The 17669-nt window shown below is 58.9% G+C and overlaps 1 protein-coding gene across 3 annotated transcripts in view; it reads left to right on the forward strand.

Moving 5' to 3' along the window:
- The window catches only part of ppp1r26 (protein phosphatase 1, regulatory subunit 26), a 279411-nt gene that overhangs the window by 245048 nt on the left and 16694 nt on the right, over window positions 1–17669 (forward strand). For 2 of the 3 annotated variants that reach the window (XM_085965199.1, XM_085965200.1), the window contains exon 3: window positions 15536–15659. In XM_085965199.1, coding sequence (XP_085821325.1) covers window positions 15536–15659 — 124 coding nt within the window. Of the gene's footprint in view, window positions 1–15535; window positions 15660–17669 lie in introns of those variants that run through there. The other variant, XM_085965204.1, reaches the window with a different exon arrangement.

The raw sequence follows: 17669 nt of genomic DNA on the forward strand, positions 1-17669 counted from the left end.
CCCGCGCTCCCCCCGCGCTCTCGCTCTCTCCCCCCCCGCGCTCTCTCTCCCCCCCGCGCTCTCTCTCCCCCCCCGCGCTCTCTCTCCCCCCCGCGCTCTCTCTCCCCCCCGCGCTCTCTCTCCCCCCGCGCTCTCTCTCCCCCCCGCGCTCTCTCTCCCCCCCGCGCTCTCTCTCCCCCCGCGCTCTCTCTCCCCCCCCCCGCGCTCTCTCTCCCCCCGCGCTCTCTCTCCCCCCCGCGCTCTCTCTCCCCCCCGCGCTCTCTCTCCCCCCCGCGCTCTCTCTCCCCCCCGCGCTCTCTCTCCCCCCCGCGCTCTCTCTCCCCCCCCGCGCTCTCTCTCCCCCCCGCGCTCTCTCTCCCCCCCGCGCTCTCTCTCCCCCCCGCGCTCTCTCTCCCCCCCGCGCTCTCTCTCCCCCCCGCGCTCTCTCTCCCCCCCGCGCTCTCTCTCCCCCCCCGCGCTCTCTCTCCCCCCGCGCTCTCTCTCCCCCCCGCGCTCTCTCTCCCCCCCGCGCTCTCTCTCCCCCCGCGCTCTCTCTCCCCCCCGCGCTCTCTCTCCCCCCCGCGCTCTCTCTCCCCCCCGCGCTCTCTCTCCCCCCCGCGCTCTCTCTCCCCCCCCGCGCTCTCTCTCCCCCCGCGCTCTCTCTCCCCCCCGCGCTCTCTCTCCCCCCCGCGCTCTCTCTCCCCCCCGCGCTCTCTCTCCCCCCCCGCGCTCTCTCTCCCCCCCGCGCTCTCTCTCCCCCCCGCGCTCTCTCTCCCCCCCGCGCTCTCTCTCCCCCCGCGCTCTCTCTCCCCCCGCGCTCTCTCTCCCCCCCCGCGCTCTCTCCCCCCCGCGCTCTCTCTCCCCCCGCGCTCTCTCTCCCCCCCGCGCTCTCTCTCCCCCCGCGCTCTCTCTCCCCCCCGCGCTCTCTCTCCCCCCCGCGCTCTCTCTCCCCCCCGCGCTCTCTCTCCCCCCCGCGCTCTCTCTCCCCCCCGCGCTCTCTCTCCCCCCCGCGCTCTCTCTCCCCCCGCGCTCTCTCTCCCCCCGCGCTCTCTCTCCCCCCCGCGCTCTCTCTCCCCCCCGCGCTCTCTCTCCCCCCGCGCTCTCTCTCCCCCCGCGCTCTCTCTCCCCCCGCGCTCTCTCCCCCCGCGCTCTCTCTCCCCCCCGCGCTCTCTCTCCCCCCGCTCCCGCGCTCTCTCTCCCCCCCGCGCTCTCTCTCCCCCCGCGCTCTCTCTCCCCCCGCGCTCTCTCTCCCCCCGCGCTCTCTCTCCCCCCGCGCTCTCTCTCCCCCCCGCGCTCTCTCTCCCCCCCCGCGCTCTCTCTCCCCCCCGCGCTCTCTCTCCCCCCGCGCTCTCTCTCCCCCCGCGCTCTCTCTCCCCCCCGCGCTCTCTCTCCCCCCGCGCTCTCTCTCCCCCCGCGCTCTCTCTCCCCCCGCGCTCTCTCTCCCCCGCGCTCTCTCTCCCCCCCGCGCTCTCTCTCCCCCCCGCGCTCTCTCTCCCCCCCGCGCTCTCTCTCCCCCCCGCGCTCTCTCTCCCCCCCGCGCTCTCTCCCCCCCCGCGCTCTCTTCCCCCCCCCCGCGCTCTCTCCCCCCCCCGCGCTCTCTCCCCCCCCCGCGCTCTCTCCCCCCCCCGCGCTCTCTCCCCCCCCGCGCTCTCTCCCCCCCCGCGCTCTCTCCCCCCCCCCGCGCTCTCTCCCCCCCCGCGCTCTCTCCCCCCCCGCGCTCTCTCCCCCCCGCGCTCTCTCCCCCCCCGCGCTCTCTCCCCCCCCGCGCTCTCTCCCCCCCCCGCGCTCTCTCCCCCCCCGCGCTCTCTCCCCCCCCCGCGCTCTCTCTCCCCCCCCGCGCTCTCTCTCCCCCCCGCGCTCTCTCCCCCCCCCGCGCTCTCTCCCCCCCCCGCGCTCTCTCCCCCCCCGCGCTCTCTCCCCCCCCCGCGCTCTCTCCCCCCCCGCGCTCTCTCTCCCCCCCCGCGCTCTCTCCCCCCCCCGCGCTCTCTCCCCCCCCGCGCTCTCTCCCCCCCCGCGCTCTCTCCCCCCCCGCGCTCTCTCCCCCCCCCGCGCTCTCTCCCCCCCGCGCTCCTCTCCCCCCCCGCGCTCTCTCTCCCCCCCCGCGCTCTCTCTCCCCCCCGCGCTCTCTCTCCCCCCGCGCTCTCTCTCCCCCCCGCGCTCTCTCTCCCCCCCGCGCTCTCTCTCCCCCCCGCGCTCTCTCTCCCCCCCGCGCTCTCTCTCCCCCCCGCGCTCTCTCTCCCCCCCGCGCTCTCTCTCCCCCCCGCGCTCTCTCTCCCCCCGCGCTCTCTCTCCCCCCCGCGCTCTCTCTCCCCCCCGCGCTCTCTCTCCCCCCGCGCTCTCTCTCCCCCCGCGCTCTCCTCTCCCCCCCGCGCTCTCTCTCCCCCCCGCGCTCTCTCTCCCCCCCGCGCTCTCTCTCCCCCCCGCGCTCTCTCTCCCCCCCGCGCTCTCTCTCCCCCCCGCGCTCTCTCTCCCCCCCGCGCTCTCTCTCCCCCCCGCGCTCTCTCTCCCCCCCGCGCTCTCTCTCCCCCCCGCGCTCTCTCTCCCCCCCGCGCTCTCTCTCCCCCCCCGCGCTCTCTCTCCCCCCCGCGCTCTCTCTCCCCCCCGCGCTCTCTCTCCCCCCCGCGCTCTCTCTCCCCCCCGCGCTCTCTCTCCCCCCCGCGCTCTCTCTCCCCCCGCGCTCTCTCTCCCCCCGCGCTCTCTCTCCCCCCCCGCGCTCTCTCTCCCCCCCGCGCTCTCTCCCCCCCGCGCTCTCTCTCCCCCCCGCGCTCTCTCTCCCCCCCGCGCTCTCTCTCCCCCCCGCGCTCTCTCTCCCCCCCGCGCTCTCTCTCCCCCCCGCGCTCTCTCTCCCCCCCGCGCTCTCTCTCCCCCCGCGCTCTCTCCCCCCCGCGCTCTCTCTCCCCCCCGCGCTCTCTCTCCCCCCCGCGCTCTCTCTCCCCCGCGCTCTCTCTCCCCCCGCGCTCTCTCTCCCCCCCGCGCTCTCTCTCCCCCCGCGCTCTCTCTCCCCCCCGCGCTCTCTCTCCCCCCGCGCTCTCTCTCCCCCGCGCTCTCTCCCCCCGCGCTCTCTCTCCCCCCCGCGCTCTCTCTCCCCCCGCGCTCTCTCTCCCCCCCGCGCTCTCTCTCCCCCCGCGCTCTCTCTCCCCCCCGCGCTCTCTCTCCCCCCCGCGCTCTCTCTCCCCCCCGCGCTCTCTCTCCCCCCCGCGCTCTCTCTCCCCCCCGCGCTCTCTCTCCCCCCCGCGCTCTCTCTCCCCCCCGCGCTCTCTCTCCCCCCCGCGCTCTCTCTCCCCCCCGCGCTCTCTCTCCCCCCGCGCTCTCTCTCCCCCCCGCGCTCTCTCCCCCCGCTCTCCCCGCTCTCCCCCCCCGCGCTCTCTCCCCCCCCGCGCTCTCTCCCCCCCCCGCGCTCTCTCCCCCCCCCGCGCTCTCTCCCCCCCCCGCGCTCTCTCCCCCCCGCGCTCTCTCCCCCCCCGCGCTCTCTCCCCCCCCCGCGCTCTCTCCCCCCCCCGCGCTCTCTCCCCCCCCCGCGCTCTCTCCCCCCCCCGCGCGCTCTCTCCCCCCCCCGCGCTCTCCCCCCCCGCGCTCTCTCCCCCCCCCCGCGCTCTCCCCCCCCCGCGCTCCCCCGCGCTTCGCTCTCTCCCCCCCGCGCTCTCTCCCCCCCCCGCGCTCTCTCCCCCCCCCGCGCTCTCTCCCCCCCCGCGCTCTCTCCCCCCCCCCGCGCTCTCTCCCCCCCCGCGCTCTCTCCCCCCCCGCGCTCTCTCCCCCCCCCGCGCTCTCTCTCCCCCCCGCGCTCTCTCTCCCCCCCGCGCTCTCTCTCCCCCCCGCGCTCTCTCTCCCCCCCGCGCTCTCTCTCCCCCCCCGCGCTCTCTCTCCCCCCCGCGCTCTCTCTCCCCCCCCGCGCTCTCTCTCCCCCCGCGCTCTCTCTCCCCCCCGCGCTCTCTCTCCCCCCCGCGCTCTCTCTCCCCCCCGCGCTCTCTCTCCCCCCCGCGCTCTCTCTCCCCCCGCGCTCTCTCTCCCCCCCGCGCTCTCTCTCCCCCCGCGCTCTCTCTCCCCCCCCGCGCTCTCTCTCCCCCCCGCGCTCTCTCTCCCCCCCGCGCTCTCTCTCCCCCCCGCGCTCTCTCTCCCCCCCGCGCTCTCTCTCCCCCCCGCGCTCTCTCTCCCCCCGCGCTCTCTCTCACCCCGCGCTCTCTCTCCCCCCCGCGCTCTCTCTCCCCCCGCGCTCTCTCTCCCCCCGCGCTCTCTCTCCCCCCCGCGCTCTCTCTCCCCCCCGCGCTCTCTCTCCCCCCCCGCGCTCTCTCTCCCCCCCGCGCTCTCTCTCCCCCCCGCGCTCTCTCTCCCCCCGCGCTCTCTCCCCCCCCGCGCTCTCTCCCCCCCCCGCGCTCTCTCCCCCCCCCGCGCTCTCTCCCCCCCCCGCGCTCTCTCCCCCCCCGCGCTCTCTCCCCCCCCGCGCTCTCTCCCCCCCCCCGCGCTCTCTCCCCCCCCCGCGCTCTCTCCCCCCCCCCGCGCTCTCTCCCCCCCCCGCGCTCTCTCCCCCCCCCCGCGCGCTCTCTCCCCCCCCCGCGCTCTCTCCCCCCCCGCGCTCTCTCCCCCCCCCGCGCTCTCCCCCCCCCCCCGCGCTCCCCCCGCGCTCTCGCTCTCTCCCCCCCCCGCGCTCTCTCCCCCCCCCGCGCTCTCTCCCCCCCCCGCGCTCTCTCCCCCCCCCGCGCTCTCTCCCCCCCCCGCGCTCTCTCCCCCCCCCGCGCTCTCTCCCCCCCCGCGCTCTCTCCCCCCCCCGCGCCTCTCTCTCCCCCCCCGCGCTCTCTCTCCCCCCCGCGCTCTCTCTCCCCCCCGCGCTCTCTCTCCCCCCCGCGCTCTCTCTCCCCCCCGCGCTCTCTCTCCCCCCCGCGCTCTCTCTCCCCCCCGCGCTCTCTCTCCCCCCCGCGCTCTCTCTCCCCCCCGCGCTCTCTCTCCCCCCCGCGCTCTCTCTCCCCCCCGCGCTCTCTCTCCCCCCCGCGCTCTCTCTCCCCCCCGCGCTCTCTCTCCCCCCCGCGCTCTCTCTCCCCCCCGCGCTCTCTCTCCCCCCCGCGCGCTCTCTCCCCCCCGCGCGCTCTCTCCCCCCCGCGCGCGCTCTCTCCCCCCCGCGCGCTCTCTCCCCCCCCGCGCGCGCTCTCCCCCCGCGCTCTCTCTCCCCCCCCGCGCGCTCTCTCCCCCCCCCCCCGCGCTCTCTCCCCCCCCCCGCGCTCTCTCCCCCCCCCGCGCTCTCCCCCCCCCCCCGCGCGCGCTCTCCCCCCCCCGCGCGCTCTCTCCCCCCGCTCGCTCCCTCTCCCCCTCTGAATGTGTGATGATTTCCCATTTGCTATTTCTAGCCTAATCCATCTGTAGTCATACCGATTGCAAAATACAATTGTTCCTTTTCTTTAATCTTCTGCTCTGTAATAGCCACTAACTGTAAAAAAAAAAACACAGAATGAGAGGGGCTCTGGGGAAAGAGCAGGGGGAGTGGGACTAATTGGAGAGCTCGACCAAAGAGCCGGCACAGGCACGATGGGCTGAATGGCCTCATTCTATGCTGTACGATTCTAACCACAAGAGGGAACAAAAAGACCTTGCAAATACATCAGGACAGACCTTCATTAATTGAATCCCTTTGCAGCACGCTATCATAGGTGCTGGATGATGTCCAGTGCCTCATTCGAATGACCGCTCTTCATGTGGACATTAATACGAGTGCGGGAGGAAATCGCAGCCAACCCCAATCTCTCCATATATCCCCACTTTCCAGCACGGCTCATCTGTACAACGATCAGGAGCGGGAACACTGACTGATTATCTTTTCCTTGCCTGCCCCTGAGATGCAGGACAGGTGTGTATAATTGTAGAGTGCTATGCGTAGGGACACAAGAAGAACATAAGAATTAGGAGCAGGAGTCGGCCATTCGGCCCCTCGAGCCTGCTCCGCCATTCAATAAGATCATGGCTGATCTTCAACCTCAACTCCACTTTCCCACCTGCTCCCCATATCCCTCGATTCCAAAAATCTATCTATCTCAGCCCTGAATATACTCAACGACTCAGCATCCACAGCCCTCTGGGGCAGAGAATTCCAAAGATTCACAACCTTCTGAGTGAAGAAATTCCTCCTCATCTCAGTCTTAAATGGCCGACCCCTTATCCTGAGACTATGCCCCCTGGTTATAGATTCTCCAGCCAGGGGAAGCATCCTCCCTGCAGCTACCCTGTCAATCCCCCTCAGAATATGATTGAATTTTACATTAAGTTTGAGAGTGATGTAGTCCAATCTGAAACTAAGGTCTTCAATCTAAACAGAGGAAACTACAAGGGTATGAGGGACAAGTTGGCCATGGTAGATTGGGAGACTACACTAAAAGGCATGAAGGTGGACATACAATGGCTAACATTCAAGGGAATAATTCATAATTTGCAACAAACATATATTCCTCTAGGGCTTAAAATCCCAAAAGGAAAAGTGATCCAACCATGGCTAACAAAAGAATTAAAGCTAGTATTAAGTCAAAGGAGGAAGCTTATAAAGTTGCCAGAGAAAGCGGTCAGCCTGAGGATTGGGATCTTTTTAGAAATCAGCAAAGGGGGACCAAGAAATTGATCAAGAAAAGGAAAATGGAATAGGAGCACAAACTAGCGAAAAATATAAAAACGGGTTGTAAAAGCTTCTATAGGTATGTGAAAAGGAAAAGACTGGTGAAGGTAAATGTAGGTCCTTTACAGTCAGAGACGGGAGAATTTATAATGGGGAATGAGGAAATGGCAGAGAAATTAAATAAATACTTTGTTTCTGTCTTCACGGAGGAAGACACAAAAAACCTCCCAGAAATACGAGAAAACCAAGGGTGTGGCGAGAATGAGGAACTTAAAGAAATTATTATTAGTAAAAAAAACAGTACTAACAAAATTAAAGGGACTAAAAGTCAATAAATCCCAAGGACCGGATGACCTGCATCCTAGGGTTTTGAAAGAGGTGGCCACTGGGATAGTGGTCGCATTGGTTGTCATCTTCCAAAATTCTATAGATTCTGGAACGGTTCCTGCAGATTGGAGGATAGCAAATGTAACCCCGCTATTTAAGAAAGGAGGGAGAGAGAAAACGGGGAACTACAGACCTGTTAGCCTCACATCATTAGTTGGGAAAATGCTGGAACATATTATAAAGGATGCAATAACTGGGCACTTAGAAACTAATAGTAAGATTGGGCAGAGTCAACATGGATTTATGGAAGGGAAATCCTGTTCGACAAACCTATTGGAGTTCTTTGAGGATGTAACTAGTGGAGTAGACAAAGGGGAACCGGTAGATGTGGTGTATCTGGATTTTCAGAAGGCCTTCGATAAGATCCCACACAAGAGGCTGGTGAACAAAATTAGGACACATGGAATTGGCGGTAATATACTAGCATAGCTTGAGAATTGGTTAACAGACAGAAAACAAAGAGTAGGGATAAACGGGTCTTTTTCAGGATGGCAGGCTGTGACTAGTGGGGTACCGCAAGGATCGGTACTTGGGCCCCAGCTATTCACAATCTATATCAATGATTTGGATGAGGGGACTAAATGTAACATTTCCAAATTTGCTGATGATACAAAGCTAGGTGGCAGTGTCAGTTGTGAAGAGGATGTGAAGAGGCTTCAAGGGGATCTCGACAGGCTCAGTGAGTGGGTGAGAACATGGCAGATGGAATATAATGTGGATAAATGTGAAGTTATCCACTTTGGTAGAAAAACCAGAAAGGCAGAGTATTTCCTAAATGGTGAAAGACTGGGGAATGCAGATGCTCGAAGGGACCTGGGTGTCCTTGTACATGAGTCACTGAAAGTGAATGTGCAGGTGCAGCAAGCCATTAGGAAGGCAAATGGTATGCTGGCCTTCATTACAAGAGGATTTGAATACAGGAGTAAAGAAGTCTTACTCCAATTATATAGGGCCTTGGTGAGACCACACCTGGAGCACTGTGTACAATTTTGGTCTCCTTACCTAAGAAAGAATATACTTGCCATAGAGGGAGTGCAACGAAGGTTCACAAGATTGATTCCTGGGATGGCGGGACTGTCGTATGAGAAGAGATTGAGTAAACTAGGCCTGTATTCTCTTGAATTCAGAAGAATGAGAGGGGATCTCATTGAAGCACACAATTATTACAGGGCTTGATAGGGTGGATGCTGGGAGAATGTTTCCCTTGGCTGGGGAGTCTAGAACCAGGGGCCACAGCCTCAGGATAAAGGGTAGGCCATTCAGGACTGAGATGAGAAGAAATTTCTTCACACAGAGGGTGGTGAATCTTTGGAATTCTCTACCCCAGAGGGCTGTGGATACTCAGTCATTGGGTATATTAAAAACAGAAGTCGATAGATTTCTGACTAGTAAGGGCATCAAGGGATATGGCGATAGGGCCGGTGAATGGAGTTGAGGCAGAAGATCAGCAATGATCTCATTGAATAGCGGAGCAGGCTCGAATGGCCGACTCCTGCTCCTATTTCTTATGTTCTTAATCTGATATGTTTCAATGAGATCACCTCTCATTCTTCTAAACCCCAGAAAGTATAGGCTCAATCTACTCAGGAATCTAATATGCAACACGTACTCTGCGAACCGTGTTGGCATAGCCAAGGGAGGCCGAAAAAGACCTAGGAATCTTGGTGGACTTGACTTTCAACCAGTCCAATCAGTGCAGAGCCGTAATCAACAAAGCCGATAGATTTCAGCTCTACGCTCAAAACAGTAGAATATGAGTCAGAGAAAGTCACAACTAAATTGTAGTTTCCTGCTCAGACCCACCTTGAGCTCTGTGTCCAGTTCTGGTCAGACCCACCTTGAGCACTGTGTCCAGTTCTGGTCAGACCCACCTTGAGCACTGTGTCCAGTTCTGGTCAGACCCACCTTGAGCACTGTGTCCAGTTCTGGTCAGACCCACCTTGAGCACTGTGTCCAGTTCTGGTCAGACCCACCTTGAGCACTGTGTCCAGTTCTGGTCAGACCCACCTTGAGCACTGTGTCCAGTTCTGGTCAGACCCACCTTGAGCACTGTGTCCAGTTCTGGTCAGACCCACCTTGAGCACTGTGTCCAGTTCTGGTCAGACCCACCTTGAGCACTGTGTCCAGTTCTGGTCAGACCCACCTTGAGCACTGTGTCCAGTTCTGGTCAGACCCACCTTGAGCACTGTGTCCAGTTCTGGTCAGTCCCACCTTGAGCACTGTGTCCAGTTCTGGTCAGACCCACCTTGAGCACTGTGTCCAGTTCTGGTCAGTCCCACCTTGAGCACTGTGTCCCGTTCTGGTCAGACCCACCTTGAGCACTGGGTCCAGTTCTGGTCAGACCCACCTTGAGCACTGTGTCCAGTTCTGGTCAGTCCCACCTTGAGCACTGTGTCCAGTTCTGGTCAGACCCACCTTGAGCACTGTGTCCAGTCCTGGTCAAGCCCCACCTTGAGCACTGTGTCCAGTTCTGGTCAGACCCACCTTGAGCACTGTGTCCGGTTCTGGTCAGACCCACCTTGAGCACTGTGTCCAATTCTGGTCAGACCCACCTTGAGCACTGTGTCCAGTTCTGGTCAGACCCACCTTGAGCACTGTGTCCAGTTCTGGTCAGTCCCACCTTGAGCACTGTGTCCAGTTCTGGTCAGACCCACCTTGAGCACTGTGTCCAGTCCTGGTCAAGCCCCACCTTGAGCACTGGGTCCAGTTCTGGTCAGTCCCACCTTGAGCACTGGGTCCAGTTCTGGTCAGACCCACCTTGAGCACTGTGTCCAGTCCTGGTCAAGCCCCACCTTGAGCACTGGGTCCAGTTCTGGTCAGACCCACCTTGAGCACTGTGTCCAGTTCTGGTCAGTCCCACCTTGAGCACTGTGTCCAGTTCTGGTCAGACCGCACCTTGAGCACTGTGTCCAGTTCTGGTCAGTCCCACCTTGAGCACTGTGTCCAGTTCTGGTCAGACCCACCTTGAGCACTGTGTCCGGTTCTGGTCAGTCCCACCTTGAGCACTGTGTCCAGTTCTGGTCAGACCCACCTTGAGCACTGTGCCCAGTTCTGGTCAGTCCCACCTCGAGCACTGTGTCCAGTTCTGGTCAGTCCCACCTCGAGCACTGTGTCCAGTTCTGGTCAGACCCACCTTGAGCACTGTGCCCAGTTCTGGTCAGACCCACCTTGAGCACTGTGTCCGGTTCTGGTCAGTCCCACCTTGAGCACTGGGTCCAGTTCTGGTCAGACCCACCTTGAGCACTGTGTCCGGTTCTGGTCAGACCCACCTTGAGCACTGTGTCCAATTCTGGTCAGTCCCACCTTGAGCACAGTGTCCAGTTCTGGTCAGTCCCACCTTGAGCACTGTGTCCAGTTCTGGTCAGACCCACCTTGAGCACTGTGTCCAGTTCTGGTCAGACCCACCTTGAGCACTGTGTCCAGTTCTGGTCGGACTGCAATACTCCAGCTGAGCCCAGTACTGTACCTGGTGTATACACAGCTGGGTGTTTGTGATATCTGAGCAACTTCCTGTGGGTTGGATTGACACTGCACAGTGAGTGGGTGTTGCTGTTAGAACGCAGTGACGGCATCCAATCAGCAGGGATGGTGCTAAATATACCGAGGTTGGTGCTAAATATACCGAGGTTGGTGCTAAATATACCGAGGCTGGTGCTAAATATACTGAGGATGGTGCAGTAGTCTGCTGTTAAATGTTGTTCCTGTGCTGGCTGGGGCGGATTCTCCCCAGTCTATCTGCCAGCTGTCCCTTAGCTTTCTGCCTCTCGCCCTCTAACTCTCCTTTACTGGATTCCAAGTCAGAAAGGATAAATCCGAAGCGTAGCCCGAGTAGAATTCCACCCTACTGTAGATGGAGGCGTGAACGTGAAACAAGTATCACTACCTTAACTGGTGTAAACTTATATAAATATAGTGTAGGAGCGGGCATGGTCTCAGGAGCTTTTGTCAGTCAGCATATCATGCCCGTTACGGATCGGCCTATTCAAGTTGTCCTTACGATTTACGAAATAAAGACACCACCTAGTGCGGTGCTGAGTCACACAGAGCAGGGTCAATCCTGGTCTGTGCTGAGATAGCTGTCACAGTTTGCACACTAAAGCTGGCTTCAGTTCAGGTGGGCGTGTGTGCTGTGAGGAGGATGCCGAGAAACTCCAGTATGATTTGGACAGGTTGGGTGATTGGGCAGATGCATGGCAGATGCAGTATAATGTGGATAAATGCGAGGTTATCCACTTTAGTGGCAAAAACAGGAAGACAGATTATTATCTGAACGGCAATAGATTGGGAGAAGGGGAAGTGCAAAGAGACCTGGGTGTCCTTGTGCACCAGTTGCTGAAGGTAAGCATGCAGGTGCAGCAGGCGGTTAAGAAGGCAAATGGTATGTTGGCCTTCGTAGCGAGAGGGTTCGAGTACAGGAGCAAGGATGTCTTGCTGCAGTTGCACAGGGCCTTGGTGAGACCATACCTTGAGTATTGTGTGCAGTTTTGGTCGCCTTATCTGAGGAGGGATGTTCTTGCCATGGAGGGAGTGCAGCGAAGATTCACCAGACTGATACCTAGGATGGCAGGAATGACGTATGAGGAGAGATTGGGTCGATTAGGCTTATACTCGCTGGATTTTAGAAGAATGAGAGGGGATCTCATTGAAACTTATACAATTCTAACAGGACTAGACAGACTAGATGCAGGAAGGCTGTTCCTGACGGTTGGGGAGTCCAGAACCAGGGGTCACAGTCTAAGGATAAGGGGTAAGCCATTTAGGACAGAGATGAGGAATTTCTTCACCCAGAGAGTGGTGAACCTGTGGAATTCTCTACCACAGAAGGCAGTTGAGGCTAATTCATTAAATATATTCAAGAAGGAGTTGGATATATTTCTTAAGGCTAAAGGGATCAAGGGGTATGGGGAGAAGGCAGGGACGGGGTACTGAGTTTGGATGATCAGCCATGATCTCATTGAATGGCGGAGCAGGCTTGAGGGGCCGAATGGCCTACTCCTGCTCCTATCTTCTATGTTTCATTACAGTTCCCCTGAAATCCACACAACTATCCTGCTTGAGTGGGGTTAATCATTTGTGTTTTTAATCTATGAAGTTCTAACAGCAGCTCAACATTAGATTGTTGGGTTCAGTTCTCCCGTCACACTGCACTGTTTGTCAGTGAATAGAACTCGATCGTTGTGCCCGACAGCGTGCCGATTGTCGGCCAAGCCTGTAAAGCTGTCATTGTGGACAAAGCCGCTCCTCGCTCTGTCCCCCTAACAGCGTTTGTACACCTTCTCCCGCTGTGTTAAAATTGCGGAAGGCCATTAGTTACGAAGGCAGTGAGCATACATCTCAGCGAGTGAACTTACAACCCGCAGTCTCGCGTGTATAAATAGACAGGACGCCTACACCAGCGCTGGGAATAGCAGCAGCTGATTCACGTCGCTTGCTGTATTTATGTTTAACTGCATTGTTGGCGGTGGCCCCGACTCTGGCAGTGAAGCTGTGATGTAACTGAGGTGGAACTAATGGCCCGGAGGTGCTTTTCCTGTGTGTCAGTGGAGGTGAATGTTTGCGATCCGATCGTGCTGCAGGGTGCCACACCTTCTGTTCCAAGCCTTTGTCCCCATGACACAATATTTGCATTGCTGGCCTGTACTGATCCTTCTTCCCCCGCCCACGCCCCCACAACAACCTACCAGCATCCCAGGAGGCCAGAAAATGAGAGTTGCAATGGAATCAGTGGATTGCAGAAAAGCAGAAACTTCCAGCTACTGTGTGCAGGTGTGCTTTTTTTTAAATTATGTATTCATTCTCTGGATATGGGCATCACTGTCAAGACTGGCATTTATTGCCCATCCCTAGTTGCCCTTGAGAAGGTGGTGGTGAGCCGCCTTCTTGAACCGCTGCAGTCCGTGTGGTGAAGGTTCTCCCACAATGCTGTTCGGGAGCGAGTTCCAGGATTTTGACCCAGCGACGATGAAGGAACGGCGATATACTTCTAAGTCAGGATGGTGTGTGACTTGGAGGGGAACTTGGAGGTGGTGGTGTTCCCACTCGCCTGCTGCCCTTGTCCTTCTAGGTGGAAGAGGTCGCGGGTTTGGGAGGTGCTGTCGAAGAAGCCTTGGCGAGTTGCTGCAGTGCATCTTGTAGATGGTACACACTGCAGCCACGGTGCGCCGGTGGCGGAGGGAGTGAATGTTTAGGGTAGTGTGTGCACTCCTCGGCAGATGCATGCAGTCAGCAGTCCGTGGATCAGGTCTCAAACCCACCCACCCCCGCCAGGGGACTAGCCATACTTTCAAGCCTTTTTACAATTAGGTGTTAGCTGTGGCTCAGTGGATAGCACTCTCGCTTCTGAGTCTGAGGTCATGAGTTCAAGGCTCCCTCCAGGATTTGAGCACACAGTCCAGGGTGACACTCCAGTGCAGTACTGAGGGAGCGCTGCACTGTCGGAGGGGCAGTACTGAGGGAGCACTGCACTGTCAGAGGGTCAGTACTGAGGGAGCACTGCACTGTCGGAGGGGCAGTACTGAGGGAGCGCTGCACTGTCGGAGGGGCAGTACTGAGGGAGCGCCGCACTGTCGGAGGGGCAGTACTGAGGGAGCGCCGCACTGTCGGAGGGGCAGTACTGAGGGAGCGCTGCACTGTCGGAGGGGCAGTACTGAGGGAGCGCTGCACTGTCGGAGGGGCAGTACTGAGGGAGCGCTGCACTGTCGGAGGGGCAGCACTGAAGGAGTGTTGCACTGTCAGAGGTGCTGTCTTTCGGATGAGACATTAAACCGAGGCACTGTCTGCCCTCTCGGATGGAAGTAAAAGATCCCACGGCACTTTCGGAAGAAGAGCAGGGGAGTTCTCCCCGGTGTCCTGGGCCAATATTTATCCCTCAACCAACATCACTAAAACAGATTATCTGGTCATTATCCCATTGCTTTTTGTGGGAGCTTGCTGTGCGCAAATTGGCTGCCGTGTTTCCTACATTACAACAGTGACTCCACTTCAAAAAGTACTGAATTGACTGTAAAGCTGTTTGGGACGTCATGAGGATGTGAAAGACCCCATAAAAATACAAGTCTTTATGCTTTCTGTGCCCTAGCCATCCTGCTGCTCGCCATCCACATGACTACAATCCCATGTTTATTTAACTTTTGTAACAAGTCTCTTGTATGACACTTTATCAAATGCCCCACTAACTCACTCACTCACTCAATACTGCACCCTGCCTTCTGATTCTCTCCACACACGACGCACATTATCCATTGTCAAATCATTTCTCGACGCTGTGCGGACACAGCACAGAACTGAAACTGCATCAGGCAGTTCAGGAACATTCAGTCGTCACAATGGGGGATACAAGCACAAAGAAAGCCAGCTCCGAACCTCAGCTCCAGTCTCTGCCGGCGGGTCAGGAACAGCACTGAAATAAACAGACCTTTAGCCAGCTATTGTTAGAACATGGCATTAAAGTGCATCAGTTACAAGTCTCTCTTTCATCCACCCTCAGTAGAGGGCTCTCAGTATTAGCAACTGTTCTCTCTGGCGAGTGGGTCAATAACCAGAGGTCACAGATTTTAAAAAAGATCCAGAGGGGAGATGAGGAGAAATCGTTTCACCCGGAGAGTTGTGGGAATCGGGAACGCTCGACCTGAACAGGTGGTGGAAGCTGATTCCATCAATGATTTTAAAAGGGTGCTGGACGGTGAGGAACTGACAGGGTTCCCGACGCACAGCGTCAACGTGGGACTGAGCACAACTGCTCCTTCAGAGACCCAGCACAGGCACGACTTCTGTGCTGTACGTTTCTATAATTCATTCTGTTACATCCCACCCTCAGTTATAAGGATCTGTTATAACACTCTCTCAGCTTCCCTTCCTGGCCCCCATGTTCTCTGACATTGTTAACCGTTCTGTCTCCTCAGGTACTGACCCCCTCCCCTTCAAATCTGCCGTCATCACCCCTCCCCTCAAAAAATCAACCCTTGACCCCTCTGTCCTTGCAAACTACCATCTCCAACCTCAATTTCCTCTCCAAAATCCTTGAACGTGTACTCGTCTCCCACATCCGTGCCCAGTCCATGTTTGAACCACTCCAATCAGGTTTCTGCCCCCGCCACAGCACTGAAACAGCCCTTATCAAAGTCGCAAATGACATCCTCTGTGACTGTGGTAAACGATCCCTTCTCGACCTGTCTGCAGCCTTTGACACAGTTGACCACAGCATCCTCCTCCGTCGCCTCTCCTCCATCATCCACAATACTCCAGCTGGGGCCTAACCAGTCTTTTATAAAAGGTTTAGCATGATAACAACAACTTGTGTTTATACAGCCCCTTTAATGCAGTAAAATGTCCCAGGGTGCTTCACAGGAGCGATTATCAAACAGAATTTGACACCGAGCCACATAATGAAACATTAGGACAGGTGACCAAAACCTTGGTCAAAGAGGTCGGTTTTAAGGAGCGGCTTAAAGGAGGAGAGATAGGCGGAGAGGTTTAACTTGTTGGCTTTTGTACTCTATAAAGCCCAGAATACCATACGCCTCTTTTGAACAGCCTTATCAACTTGTCAATAATCTGTATTTTGCTGCACTTTTGCTACAGGATGCGTCTGTCTTCGTGCATTGATCCCGGATTGAACATTGAGCCATACATTATTCTGAGCCCTGAACAGTTACTCTGCAAACGCCCGGCCAGATATTCACAGAGGAAAGCGGGAAGCAGCCAGGTAACCACACAGTGTCACAGAGAAAGACCGCGTGCTGTTGCTCCAGGCTGGGGCTGTCCCAGCTCTGCATTAGGCTACAAGTCAAGAGACTAGGGGGGTAGAAATCTGGTTTTCACAGGGCCCACTTTATGGGCGTAAAACGGGTGCAACAGTGACAAATGTAGGAGTGAGTTGAGCCCCGCCCAATCTGTGTTTGCACCTGAGCCACTGCTAAATTACTTGGGCCCATTTATCAGACATCCCGGCCGGTCAGGCCCCTTCTATGTGTTAACGTGGAGCCTAACTCCTGTTTAAAGCCCCCTCTGGGGACAATCTGGGGTTGTTCTCCTGAGAGCAGAGAAGGCTAAGGGCCGATTTGATAGAGGCGTTCAAAATTATGATGGGTTTAATGCAGTAGATAGGGAGGAACAGTTTGCACTGGTAGAAGGGTCGGTAACCAATGTTCCCTTGAAGCTGCACGGCCGCGCAGCGCTCTGGAGCTCCCGCGCAGCCAGCTCACCGGCTTTTAAATGGGAAAAAACACACCTGCACTGTATTTTGAATGGGCTGCGCAGCCTCTTAAAGGGGCCGTCTAGCCAAAAAAACTTTACGGGAACATTGTCGGTAACCAGAGGACACATTTAAGGTAATTCGCAAAGGAACCAGGGGGGAGATGAGAATTATTCTACGCAGCGAGTTGTTGTGATCTGGAACGCGCTGCCTGAAAGGGCGGTGGAAGCAGATTCAATAGTAACTTTCAAAAGGGAATTGGATAAAGACTCGCCAATTAAAATGTGCAGGGCTCTGGGGAAAGAGCAGTGGGAGTGGGACTAATCGGAGAGCTCTTTGAAACAGCCGGCACAGGCACGGTGGGCCGAATGGCCTCCCCCTGTGCTGTAACATTCAGTGATTCTACTGCATGACACAGGTGGTCACGGAGCCATTACACCAGCATCCAAAGGGGAGCTGGGGGGGGAACTGCAGACAAAAAAATCGCTCACACCCCCACCCCCCCAAAATAAGGAATTAATGAGCAGCTCTCAAGTGATTAAATGTCAAAAGTAAACGCAGAATCTCAATTACGAACACCCAACAGTATAAATTCTGGAGATGCACAGAGCTCACGGTACAGTTACAGTATTAAAGTGTATTAAATTGACATGCTCCAAATAAAAAGTTAGAGAACTCTCCTGTGAAATAGTGGCTGTGGGATCTTTCACGTCCACCTGGGAGGGCAGATGGGGCCTCAGTGATGCCCCTCCGACAGTGCAGCGCTCCCTCAGTGATGCCCCTCCGACAGTGCAGCGCTCCCTTAGTACTGCCCCTCCGACAGTGCAGCGCTCCCTCAGTACTGCCCCTCCGACAGTGACGCGCTCCCCCAGTACTGCCCCTCCGACAGTGCTGCACTCCCTCAGTACTGCCCCTCCGACAGTGCAGCGCTCCCTCAGTACTGACCCACCAACAGTGCGGCGCTCCCTCAGTACTGCCCCTCTGACAGTGCGGCGCACCCTCAGTACTGCCCCTCCGACAGTGCAGCGCTCCCTCAGTACTGCCTCTCCGACAGGGCGGCACTCCCTCAGTACTGCCCCTCCGACAGTGCGGCACTCCCTCAGTACTGCCCCATCGACAGTGCGGCGCTCCCTCAGTACTGCCTCTCCGACAGTGCGGCGCTCCCTCAGTACAGCCCCTCCGACAGTGCAGCGCTCCCTCAGTACTGCCCCTCCGACAGTGCAGCGCTCCCTCAGTACTGCCTCTCCGACAGGGCGGCACTCCCTCAGTACTGCCCCTCCGACAGTGCGGCACTCCCTCAGTACTGCCCCACCGACAGTGCAGCGCTCCCTCAGTACTGCCTCTCCGACAGTGCGACGCTCCCTCAGTACTGCCCCTCCGACAGTGCAGCACTCCCTCAGTACCGCCTCTCCAACAGTGCAGCGCTCCCTCAGTACTGCCCCTCCGACAGTGCAGCGCTCCCTCAGTACTGCCCCTCCGACAGTGCAGCGCTCCCTCAGTACTGCCCCTCCGACAGTGCAG

Source organism: Somniosus microcephalus, chromosome 23 (assembly GCF_052327205.1).
Source record: "Somniosus microcephalus isolate GS21.2 chromosome 23, FLI_Smic_1.0, whole genome shotgun sequence".
Classification (NCBI taxonomy): Eukaryota; Metazoa; Chordata; class Chondrichthyes; order Squaliformes; family Somniosidae; genus Somniosus; species Somniosus microcephalus.